This window comes from Aptenodytes patagonicus, chromosome 15 (assembly GCF_965638725.1).
Source record: "Aptenodytes patagonicus chromosome 15, bAptPat1.pri.cur, whole genome shotgun sequence".
Lineage (NCBI taxonomy): Eukaryota > Metazoa > Chordata > Aves > Sphenisciformes > Spheniscidae > Aptenodytes > Aptenodytes patagonicus.
In genome coordinates this window covers 1,027,800-1,041,037 of record NC_134963.1, presented here as the reverse complement: position 1 = coordinate 1,041,037, position 13,238 = coordinate 1,027,800, and the positions used below count along the sequence as shown (strand labels likewise).

At 36.8% G+C, this 13,238-nt stretch overlaps 1 protein-coding gene across 3 annotated transcripts in view; it reads right to left on the bottom strand.

Moving 5' to 3' along the window:
• The window catches only part of TANGO2 (transport and golgi organization 2 homolog), a 39,913-nt gene that overhangs the window by 16,552 nt on the left and 10,123 nt on the right, over positions 1-13,238 (bottom strand). For 2 of the 3 annotated variants that reach the window (XM_076352504.1, XM_076352505.1), the window contains exons 3-5: positions 7,784-7,872; positions 5,713-5,832; positions 4,622-4,736 (exon numbers count right to left, since the gene is read on the bottom strand). In XM_076352504.1, the coding sequence (XP_076208619.1) occupies positions 4,622-4,736; positions 5,713-5,832; positions 7,784-7,872 (324 nt within the window). The remainder of the gene's footprint in view (positions 1-4,621; positions 4,737-5,712; positions 5,833-7,783; positions 7,873-13,238) is intronic. The other variant, XM_076352506.1, reaches the window with a different exon arrangement.

Sequence of the window (13,238 nt, the reverse complement as noted above, 5' to 3'; positions counted from 1 at the left end):
TCCACAGGGTGTGGTTATCACCAAGTGATCACTCCCCTGGGCACTGAGCTCTAATCTTCTAACAGGGTAAATATTTTACAAACAAGGACATTGGATTGTTTTATGAATAATGTGCGCACATATTTTTTGTGCAAGGAGAAAAGATGAAATTGGCAGCTTGAAATGCTGAACAGTGGTTTCAACTGAGTAGCATGGTTCACAGATTAATTTTCTTTTCTTCAATGTTCATGAGCTAATCAGAAAACTCTCTGTTCTGAAGCTGCAAACAAACAAGCAAACACCAAACCACCAACTATAAAGCCCAAACATTTCTGTACATATACCACCTACCATCAAATAAAATGGTGAAAAGAATACTGCCAGATACTCACAACATACAAAGTCTGCTTTAAAGCACTACTCTGATTTTGTTGTTAGTGTCTAAACATTTCTTTGGTCTTGCCCTCATTTTTTGAGCCAGGCAGAAGCTGACACCACAGGGAAGAGATAAAATAAAGTTTCTCAGAAGCTTTTATCCTTCTCTTGACATTGGACTGTCCGTCTCATTAGACTTGCAAATGACTGAGGATCTATGCAGAAATATTTCAAAGGTGGTAGTACAGAATACATTAGAGAAGTACCTGGACACCTCATTTTCATGAGGAAGTCACAAGGAGCAAGACAGATGTACTCTGCAGAAGGTGGTATTAGGACAGGCAATGCATGAGAAGAAATGGGAGTTTACAGTGCAATCATGACAACTTGCCCATCTACATTCTTTCCACACCAGCAGTCTGACCCTATCTCACTTTTCACTGGAAAGGCTCCTAAATCTAATCTCTGGGGAGCAATCAAATCCCTCCCACATGCCCTGTCTTGATAACCATACTGAACAAGACAGCGCATGTTTCTAAAACCTGGTCTAGTCGCATTGTTCAGGTGTTTTAATGTTATGAGGCCCTGCACTATCAACAGTTCAGTTAACTCCTCTCCCAAACACCTTTTCTTCAGTTTGCTTTTTTTACCTCATCAATGATGTTGCTACATAACTAACCAAACTATAGATTTCCACATTAAAAAGAATATACACAGTATATATATCTACATATAATTTTTATATCTAGAAACACTTTTAAACATATATTTTATATTATATATTTTTATATCTATTCCACACACACTCCAACCCCATCGTTTTGGGGATCTGCAGTTTCAGCTGGAACTCAAGTCCTATCCATCATCACATCATGGATAAAACCTATTATTAACCAAACTTCACTCTCCAGATCAGGACATGAAGAATACATTCTAGTACATAATCTCTATTTTCAATAGATTACCAAATTAGTCAATGCAGGTGATGGTATAGTTTACTACATTCCCCCTGGAGGGATTGAAAACTGCCTGTCACAGGGGAGAGCAGAAGAGCTTACGTGAAAGGGCTTTTTCTGCAGCTCCCTCCAGCTGACTTGTTTTGTAAGGGACAATTCATCTATTCCTCATGGAGAAAGTGATTCACTCCTATTACACAGGATCTTATTGCACATAAACAGTATGGGCTCTAACTGACAACCTGTCAGAGACTCTAAACTTGCTGGGAGAGTGACAAGAAGCTGTCCCTTCAGTTTGTCCTTTGGGGCAGTCTGTATTACACACTTGGCAGCGTGGAACACAAGTGAGATGCTGCCACAACAGCCCTAACACAAGTTTGAGAGACCCATGAAAGTCTGAGCAACTGTAGCAACTAGATTTGTGGGACAAACACAGGTTTCCCCAAGACAGAAACACTGTCCCGATCATCAACAAAAGCAGCTCACTGTTACTTCAGATATTACCACAAAGGGAGAAAGAAGGAAAACTGCTCTGAATCTCAAGCAGACATTTTCTTAGAGACCCGTCCAGCCTCTAACCTTGTTCCTCTCTAATCAGACCTACCGATAGTCAGAACTGGAGGAGTAGCAACACTGCCTTCTTAGAAGCTAATTTTGCAGCCACGCAAGACTCCAAATAGACACTGTTTGCCATATGCCATACATTCAACATAAAAGTACATTTAGCATAATGGGATAAGTATTCATGACTCTTATACTCAGCAGGTACAGCAAGATGATAAACTGAAGGGATTAGAAAACTAAAAGTACTAAGTATTTTTTCCCAACACAGTATTCTTATTAAAAAAAGAAATAAATAGAGTTTAAATTGACATCATGAGATGCCACAGAGCAAACAGATTATACTAAAAGTGTCAAAACCCATGCATGTTTAAAGTAAGAGTCACACAAAGCTGTGGAAATAAACAATGAGATTTTACAACCCGTATGGTGGTTTCCTGCTCTCCTTCTCACATCACTGCACCTGTATCATCTAGCATACTTTCATCATAATAGAGAGAAGACAAGTGTCTTTTCCTGAAATGTGTACCTGAAAACTCAAACACTGTAAATCTCTCTAAAAGTGCTGCTTACAGTCAGCAATATCTTGTGCTCAGATATACCCCTCCCCAACTTAATTTACACTTTCCATTTGAGTTTCCTCTCCATTTCACACTACTCTAACAGAGACAATCACTATTTGTTACACAACAGAAGAACATGTTAAGAATAGTCTTCAATCTTTCCTTTGAACAGTAACACGGCCCAACAAGATAGCATCAACTACAATAACATTTTCTATTTACGTAGAAAAGTAGCTTCCATTGATATACTACATTTCTCTCAGGAATAATTCTAATTTCCTAAAATGACAAGTTTACATATCTTATAGAAATTGCTCTGCATCATTAGCTTGCCAAGAATTTCATTTCATCAGAGTATCCAAGGCTAAGGACATGTCAAAATGGAGAAGTTAATCAACACATGCAGCTTTCACAGTGATACTCAGCAAGGAATTATGACCTGTATCACCACAGAAAGACTATTCAATTAAGCATACAATTCCTTATCAGCCTAGCATGGAGGAATAAACAAACAAAACCAACACATGAATGATTGCCTTAAATAATGTAAATCAAATCTACTTTAATATAATTGTACTAGCAGCCATTATGACTATTCTATTTACCTAAATTAGAAAAAAAAGAAACTCAAACATACTTACTGCTTGCTAGGTCACACCTTGAATATCATCTTTGCTTGAAAACATACTAAGACTATTTCTTCTGTTATCTTTTCAGTTACTGATCGCCTTCCTATTTATGAAGGCTAGCCAGGCACCAACATGCAGCAGAGAGCACAAAAAGTCAAATCCTCTGACCATGGTAAAAATTAATTTAAGCAACAGAAAAATTTTGGAAGTCTCTGGTGGGATAATGAACTTTGTGAAGTAGAGAGTAAAAATAACAGAAAAGCAGCAAACCCTGTAATTGCCTAGCCTGCTTCTGGCTTAAACTTCTGGAAACAGAACCTATATGCTTATTTCTAAGCAGGCACACCAAAGCAGAAATATACTCCTGGTATCTTCACAGGTGGCATGTGTCTGCCTTTCCATATTCATCCTTTTAGACTTCAATCACCTGTAAGTTTCATTTCACTTTCCCACCATATCATAGCAGATTTAAAAATAAAAACTAATAGCCTGGCAGAATTTGAAATAAAGGCCTTTCTTAAAAAAAAAAAAGACAACAACACACTTGCAGGGAAGTGGGAGAGTAGGGAAGAAATAACTAAGTCAGACCACCTTCAGCTGGTGGTTCAAATACAGAAAGTGAAAAATGTAAACACAAGGCCAGTTAGTGATAGGGTGCTAGAAATTTTCACTGGAAACAGTAAACACTATCACCTTCTGCTTTAAATATATGTGGTTTCCCAGAAGTGTGCAGAAAAGCTGAGTGGAAGAAGAAAACGTGATGGTGCAGGGCCTAATAAGATTAATGCTTCTGCAGAAAGTGTGCCAAAGCAGTAGTATGCTCTTGGCAATTTATACCTGCTTGTGGTCACAAAGTATGCATCTAACTGAGAATTGATACATAGCCTGGAGATGACTTCGCCCTGGATTTCCATTCTTCTGAATCAGGCATAATGCAAAGAAAAATCAGCATATATACTTGTGCGCACCCACATGCATGTGCAGTGGCAAGGACTGTGCCAACCGCATTGACTATACTCAAGTATCCAAGGTCCTTTCTTCAGCTACAGAAACTTGAAAAAGTTATTTGTTACGTGCTGATTTTTTTTTTTTTTAATGTTTCAGCAAAGGTTAACGATACAGTCACTCTGACAGGAATAATAGCTTGAAAGCTTTCAGTTGTTCTTATTCTGCCACAGCATCCCACCTCCCAGAGAAAAAAAAGTTTCTGAGAAATTACAGAGCCAAGATTTGTTTTCTCCAAAACACAAGCCACATAGCCTTCAGGGTAAAAACTGACTATGGCCTATTAAGGAAACAGTCACAAGAAGTTTTCCAAAAAGTAATGATTAGAAGACAAGATAGCTCTCCACTGTTTGAAAGATGAAGAAATAACAAAGGAAATTATAACTAGAGTAACATTAGGATCTTACATGCCACTTAGCAAAAAAGAGTAGCTCTACCTTTAGTTTGTGACAGGCTTCTCTATTGTTACACTTCTGTGCTAAGAAGTGTATGTATATTACTGATACTATCTTTTTCCCTTTGACATTTGAACTGTGATGTTTTGTAGACTTACTTCAAGTCAGCTGCTAATAAGTTAAATCCATTGTAAAGATGTCCTTCTACTGAAACTTTCTTCAAGTAAGAGTAGCTGTCCAGATCTGCAGTCAAGAAGTTTGTTACAAGAGCACCTAAGAAAGAGAAGTACGTAGAGTAACTTGTATGTGTGAACTCACTATTCTGACAGGCTTGGTAAAACAAACAGTAAGACACAAGATTCCTGTTACCAACAGGGTATAACAGCAGGCGGGGGGGACGACAAAACCTCCAACCAAACCAACCAACCAGCCTTTAAAAGTCTTACAACATTGTATCATGTTCACATTAAGAGCTTGACTTTTACCCTGAAGAACTCAGTAAATATGAGCTCTGTAGAAATTTTGACTAACTATTCTATACTGATGTGCCTTTCCTCTCCTCCCACCTTGCCAAACTGTTTCTTGTCTTGCTTCATTTCCCTGATATATGACCCTAAAATGAATTACAAATGACATGGTTCATTTGTTTCTCTGTATAACATGTTTTGCCATTGCAATATATTCCCAATGCAGTACCATATTTTTACTTAAAAAAAAACCCTACAGATACACTCTTTCAGAAGAGTTTTTCCTATTATTTCTGCTCCTCTGATTTATCAATGTGCACGGGAGAAGGAACTACAATAATCTTTTAGACTAACCTCCAGCATAATCCAAGTTGCATTGTTTCCCTGACTTAGGTGTTTGAACAAGAACATACACATTTAAAAAAGTGTACTGTAATCTAGATCTAGCTCAGTACTTGTCTAGTTGTTCTGACTGTTAATTAGAATTACTAATCAAGAGAAGACAGTTGGTGCTGCATTTCTTGTCTGGATGTAACTTCAGGCTCTAAGCACTACATATTGTTTTACTTTTGCCTGCTTGATTAGAATATCATTATCCAAGTCAAGTTTCCCACACAGGTACTCAAACTAATCGGTTCAGAAATTCTGTTTATAGCACATAACCATTTTATTTGTCCAAAAAGTGGTGTTAAAAAAATTAATACTGTAATCATCACTATTTTACTGGGACACCAGGGCTTGTTTGTTCACTTTCTTCTTTTTCTATTTCTACTCCTTCATACCTCTTCCTTTTGCATTTTTATCAATCTTTGGCTGCATATAGTTTGTCAGGGCTGCCATCTTGCCTTTCTTACTAATTCCCAGCCACGTCCCACCTTCTTTTCCTTCCTCCATATCCAGACCTAATGGAATAAGTAAGAGTTAGGCTATTACATTAATTTTAAAAAATCTCAAGCTTAAATCAGAATTTCTTAATGCAAATCTCAAGTCTTGATCAGGCTAGATAAAATGCAGTAGGTACAAGACCGTCTTTCTGGACAAGTGAGGTAAGCCCACTTAAATTACCCACCCTTCAATTCTGCACTATCAAATATTTTCCAAGCTGCTGCAATAATAGGCGAGAGATAATGAGAAAAATTAAATGTAAAAGCAAAATTATAATCTTTGCCTATATGCTGAATTACATATAAAACTTTAAGTAGGCTCAGAATGCTTGTTAGCTCAAAGGCAAATCTCTGAAGATGTTATTTGCAAGTTTAAATTCACAAGTAACCAGAATAATTTAAAGTAAGCTAGGTAACTGATAAAAGTCTTGGACTCTGATAACAGTAATTCACATTGAGGATGGGGACCCACAAAAGTGAAGCCCACAACCAAACCTCTTGAAAGAGAGTACAAGTTAAAAAAAACCCCCACTACCTATTTGTAATGAGCTCGTGTTAACCAGCAAGCATTTAATGGAAAAACAGTAACAAGTTCAATACAACATGTATACTGTTAGAAACCTTTTAATTCTGAATCATCATGTCTTAAGATAACTTTCATTAGAAGATCAAAAGAACAGGTTTTGGATCCTTATTCAGAAACTCCTTTCTTTCTTCAATATCCAAAACTTCAATATCGAGTTTAGCCATATCACATCTTTACACAATACTTCTACTACTTCTTAAGGTTCTTAAGGTTCTCTACCTTAACTGAAAGGCACACAAAAGAAAAACATACAGCTTTGTTAACCAATGCCCAGTCATTAACAGATAGCAATTCCTGTTTTCCAAAAACACCTATAAGTGCAAAATATTTTTTTTCATTTTGAAGTCACACAAAGAATAAATTTGATTTATTTTGGTTCAACTTGCTGCTTTCATTTGAGATAACATTATTAACTCAAAGGCATACATTCACAGGGTCTCCACAGATACACCCCCTGGATGGAGAATATACCAGTTTCTTATGCCAAATATGGACAGAGCTGACAAGGGTATAGAAGACAAAAATTCAGGGCCCTTCAGTCTTCAGGATAGTTTTTTGTTTGTTTTAACTGCTATATAGCAGGGGAAGCAGCATCCAGAATGTCTGGCACAAAACAAACATCAGCCAGAACTTCAGAAGCAAGGGAGTTGCAGTGCAGTGGGAGTAATTTATCCTCACAGGCCTCCCTGCCAATGACAATAGCACACAGCGTCAAAGAGTATTTGCAAAGTCAAAACCTTGCATTTAAACAATGCTTTGTCTTCCAGAGCTTCATTTCTGTTTCTGAGAAAAGGCATAAGTATTGATTATACTTATAAATGACTACAGATAGATTCCCTACAAAGGGGAACCAGACAGCTGAGTGACTGTACTATCAGTTTAGCAAAGTGTAGACACAAAAGCTAATAAAACTGATGGATCAATAACTAAAATTATTCAGTAGCCTATAAATTATTAACCGATAAGAAATGAGAAAGTTTTCACTTTCTTGAGGCTTGGTTTAATGATTTCAAGTCACTATTACAGACAATAAGTCTGTGGAATAACTAATTCCACCTATTTTAAGAAGCATTTCAGTGTATCTGACAAAGCTAAAGTAATCGTTTGTGATGGACAAATTAATCTGATATATTTCCATTGCACTGCTCAGACTGAAATCAGTTAAAGAACATAAGGCTGGGAAAAAACCCACAAGATATTAAAACACAAATAAGATAATAGTACAAATCATCTTTCAAACTTATGACGTTTTCCCCAGAAGTACAGGGAAGAAGCATATTTCTTATTAGAAATGCACCACCACCACCCCAATTACAAAAAATCCAGGCTGTAATTCCCCTATAAATGGTATGAAACCCACTCAAAACAAGATGACATACATACCACTAAGGATCTCATTGCTGCTATCCCAAAAATCTGCCGATTTGGATGGTCTGTGGTAAAATTCATCTCTATTAGCTGCTAGAATAAGCCTGTAGAACACAAGAGGAAAAAGATACTATTACTTACAAAGAGGAACTTCACAGTACAGGCAGGAACAGAATCCAATTCTTGTCACAGCTTTAGCTCATTTTAAGTATGAAACCGTCCTTTATCCTCCCATCTCACCTTTATCACTCAGTGTAAAGGTCGAATGACATCTGACAGCAACCTTCTCTCTCATTGTCTTGAGAGATTCAGCAAGCCTATCTTGTGTGAATGAGGCAGCTATTATTTTCAAATAATAATACTTACAATGCAAGGGACTGAATTAAGATCACATATGCAATCTTAAGATTCTTCAGCATGTGAAGTTACAGCTTAATTAAAGAAAGTTTAAATGTAACCCACAGATTTATAGGTAACATCAAAAAAGTCTGAAGCATGAATGAGTATGCTTTTACTGGATCATTACTTAGGATCATGTAGTCACAGTATTTTTTTAAATCTAACTTCAACACCTGAAGCCCTACTTATGTGGTTCAAAGACACAAGTCGGATCCTTTTGTCTGTAAGAACTCAGAACAGAGATAAATTTGTGATAGTCTCAAAGGTCCAGCCTCACTGAAATTCATTTGAAGAAATGACAGCATGCTGAAGGAGGCAGAGAAGTAAAGGAAAAAGGCATGGATTTTTGTAACAAATCAAGAGGTATTTTGGCGGGGCTTTTCCCCTCTTTTTTGTTGTTTTGTGGGGTTTTTTTGCATGTGTAGTTGCTTGCATAATCTGAGTTCTACCAGAACAGTAGGACAAAATAGTTGAATCCTTAATGAGAGCCAGCCCTTGCAGCAGAGAAACTACAAGCAGCCCTGGAGGCTACACAATCAGGAGGTAGGAATAAATTATGAAAAATAATATGCAATTGGAAAATGCTGCTGGATGAAATCCATTGTTTATATTTAGAAATAAACACATCACTCCACAATACCAAGTGCTGTCCTGACAAAAAGCATGCTGCAGCTCTTCACGTGCCATCTAAATTTTGATAACTTTAGAAAACAAACAAATATAAAACACCACCAGACATTATTAGAATTTTCTGTTGCTGCCGTTTCCTGCTAGCTCTGCCTGGTTCCCTCTGCTCTGTACTTTGATAATTATCATAAATGGCACCTGCAGACTTGAAAGACCAAGTTCAACATGATATTTAAGAAGCAGCGGATATATAAGATCAGACAGGTCTTCCTCAAAAGTTCCAGGCTTGGTAGCAGTGTAGACCAGTCAAATTCAATGATAACACCAGTTCAAGCCAGTCAGTACAGCCAGACATCTTCAGAGGAACTCAGAGCAGTCTCAGTTCTTGGGCTTTGAAAAGCAAAAACTCTTTCTCTGTCCACTTCAACCAGCAGAAGTTGTTAAAACAAAGCAACTTGTTTGGTGTACTCCCTTACAGACCATACAACCTTACTGAATGTATGCTACAGTTATTTCATTAGCAGTGTTAGTACTGGAACATTAGAAAGAAAAGTCTAGGCTAATTTGACTGTGCACATCCATCTTTTGAAAGTGAGAAAGTTAACTTTTTCTGTTATTCAAAAGCAATGGAAGACAGCATCAGAAACTAATGACTTATTGCAACATCAAATACATGTAGGGTATCTATAAATAAAAGCTTGAGTTAGAGTGTTACTGGGTTTCTATGCTGAGAATCAGCAGACACTGCCATTTTCAAACCTGTAGATGAGCTTTTGTTTGACGCTGCTCTTCCAGTCTTTTTTCAATCATTATTTTGGAATTAAAAAAAAAGTGTTTTTCCTTGGTAGAACATCCTTGCCTGAAGAGCGGGTAATGGATTTGGCTGATGCAAACAAAGGGCAAAAGACAACTGTAACCCTAGGCAAGTCATATGCCAGAGACTCAGGGCAACAGGTGACTGCAGACACGCGCCCAACTCCACCACACCATGATCCAACAGCTTGAGCTTCCAAAGTCCTGATCGTTATTACCCATAACATGATTTGTCTTTATTTCAATTGCAAGACTGTGTTTGCCATTCTCTCCAGCTATGTTGCTTAATATTTAATTTTAATGAAATGCCATCTTTCAGAAACCTGCAGATTTTCTTAACCAGTTTCCTATAACCTCAGTATCTTCTTCACTGTCAGTTCCTCCTACCAGCCGCGTGTCAATTACATTTATACAGCAGAAGCCAAGTTTGCTACTGTAAACTGAAGTTAGACCATACAATTTTCATTCCAATCTTTAAGCCGCAACACACAAGAATCAATTCCAATGAAATCTCATTACTTTACTCAGCATTCAAATGTACTATTTTCTGGAAGTTTCTGGACCTTTCCTGCAAATTCATCTCTTCATTAACACAATGTTTTAAAACATGATCATGAGGTGCCAGCTGCACATTAGAAATACTACAGATAAAGAATTATAATCAGCTATAGAGAAAATAAAAAAGGCTAATGTTTCAATGGCATCCTTTCTGTAAGGAAGATGCTAGTATTTTGCCCAACAAAGAAAGCATCTGTTGGAAAGCACAGCTATGTACATTTTTATCTTTCTAAAGCCAAATAATCATAATATCTTTCCTTTCAGACTTGCATTATTTCTCTTCTGCTAGCTGATTCTAGTCTTGGATCTATAGGCTTTCAGCTGGTTTACCAAATTTGTCCTCTTGCTTGAACATCCTCCATTTACAGCATGAATCCTCCTTTTACAGATTTTTATTTAAACAAACATCTCTACCATTAAAAAATAGTTTGGCTGAAGTGCATTTCTCATTTCCTAAAGCTCCAATTATATTTTGCCTTCAATAATTCTTGACACAAAATCAGTTTGTTTATAGTATCTAAATACTAAAAATAAGCAAAGTCTTTCTGGTGCGACTGAATATTCCCCATCTCAAGTTTAATACGCAGACTCTTAAATTTAGCACAAGGCTAGTATACAGGATCACTATAATCAAAACACCTTCATTTTGACTCTTATGACACACAATCATACTGAAAAGAAGCAATATTAAGTGACCCTCATCTTCTAATAAATTGCAAAAAGCCTATTCGGCTATTTTTATAGCTGAAGTAATCCAACTGTATTAGGATTTACATATTAAGATTTATTTTAAAGTTGAGGCAGAGAGATGAAAACATGAGAAATCATTCCATTAAAGCAATTTCCTACAATGTAATTCAGTTCCATAAAAAGACTCTGTGATTATAGCTTTGAAGTTTGAAACCTATTTATTTGTAAGACACAGACAGTATAGTTCAGAAAGATGTAAAGGCAGCACGTTACTGTAGTCCATTATTATTGTCAAAGGTAAAGTGTTTGTTACACCGCACTAAACTTTACTACAAATTGGCCTGTAGAGAGAACACAGAGGAAAGGGTAGAACAGCAAGTTGCAAGGGTACAGGAAGATAGATTCTAAAGTGTATCACAAAGGTGAACCGTAAGCTTTTTGCTTAATTAGGTGCTCATGAAAATTGGCCTACATACTGCTCTAGAAACCAAAGTCTACCTGCATGGAAAATTCTAAGTGTTATGGAGAACATGTTTTAGTTTGAGAAAGCTTATTGGCTACAAGAAAATGGCCAATGATATGCAGTTTGTCTTTTCAACTTTTAATGCCTATTTTAGACAATTTCTTTTAGTAAGAGATGCAAAGTAGAGGATAGTAAGAAAAGTAATTGTAGATGCCTGTTTTAACATGTACAGACAAATTAGTATGTCTGCAGGTACAGGAATCCCCTTTTGGTTGGGAAAACTGTTCCAAGACCTCACCGTGAAATAAACAGAGCTATAGCACAGTATAACACACACAAGTTGTCAGGAAAAACTACACTTAGCAAGAGACTGGTATAGAGAGATCTAACTTGGTCCAATGGCTGTGCGGAGAATTAGGAGGGCTGGGTACCATTCTCAACTGATACTCAGACCTACGTCCTTCAGAAAGCTGAGGCAAAGGTGAAAAAACCTTAGGAACAATTTAAGAAGAAAGAATTTCAACATTCTTCTCACTAAAGAAAAGCAAAAAGATTTAGTTATGGTGTGTTAAGGAAAAAAGGGACTAAAGTTATGTATATGATGTTAAAATCTGACACCAAGAACACTATGGCCTAGCACTTATCACCAAAACAGATGGCTCAGAGTAATTTCTCAGAGGTATAGAGCAAGACATCACTTAACAAAAGGTACCAAGAAAGTTAAATACACTTAAATATTCCTGAATTTGGGCCAAAACATCTCAAATGTGTTTTCCTATTTTGACACTGATAGCAAGTTGTTTTCTGCTGTAAATCAGTGATTTCAATCTTGATGCAATTTTTTTTTTATAGCAAGCAAACTACTGTAAGTTTTACTTTTAAATATTGATCACAGCAGAAAGTTAACTTGGCAGGCAACTACAGTTTACATCCAAAGGATTTTCCCAAGAGGCATCAAATTGATGAATCCGTCTTTTGCTAACTAGCAACACAAAGAAAGTCAGACCAAATAAATGGATATGTTAATTCAGCACCAGTCACATCATAAACAAAACCCCTTTTTAGGCAGATTCCAGATGCAGAGGGGCATGCACTCTATCGACAACTGACATTTCGGTTCTCATTTCCTTTTCTTCCTGTAGAATGGCATCTGCTTCTCAATACAAAAGGGTAGAAAAACAAGTCAATGAAAGGCACGATGATTTACTGAGCATACTGACTCTGATGGTTTCTGGATGGATACCAATACTTGTACCCCACAAAGTAAGACGGAACCTATACAGTATGTATAAATACAGAAAGCAATAGAACTCTACAGTCTTCTTACTGGCCTGAAGTGTCATCCTTTCTATTACATACTGAACATACTCAAAGATACTGATGTTGGATATGAACTTTTACAATTAAGGGCTGTAATGAGACAGAAAATTATTACAGGAAGTTTAATGTTTGGAAAAGTCACTGTATGACATCAACACATCCAGTAAAACTTACCTAGAAGCATGGATGCTTGTTTTGTCTTAAGCTTTTGGCTAAACATCTCATACACATGACTTAGTTTATTACATAAAATTTTAATTGCAGGCAGATTTGGGGGAGGGGGAAGGCTAGGACACTTACTGAAAGTTCCTTATTCTCCAGTTCACAGCACTACTTGTTTTACATCAATACAGGAGTATAATCAGTTTGAAAGCAGTGAGATTCGACTTCCAACATTTTCTGAAATTGTAAGTACTTAATTTTAGGACAAACAGTGACTGAAGATCTTTAAGTACACCTTGTCCCAAAAGCAAACCGATAGGCATAAATAACCTTGACCTCATCTATCCATATTTTAAAAAGCAACTGCACCTGTTCACAAGCTAGCCAGTTCTGTCAAAAACACAGTGGAAGAGCAAGCAGTGGTAGCCGTGATGTAAC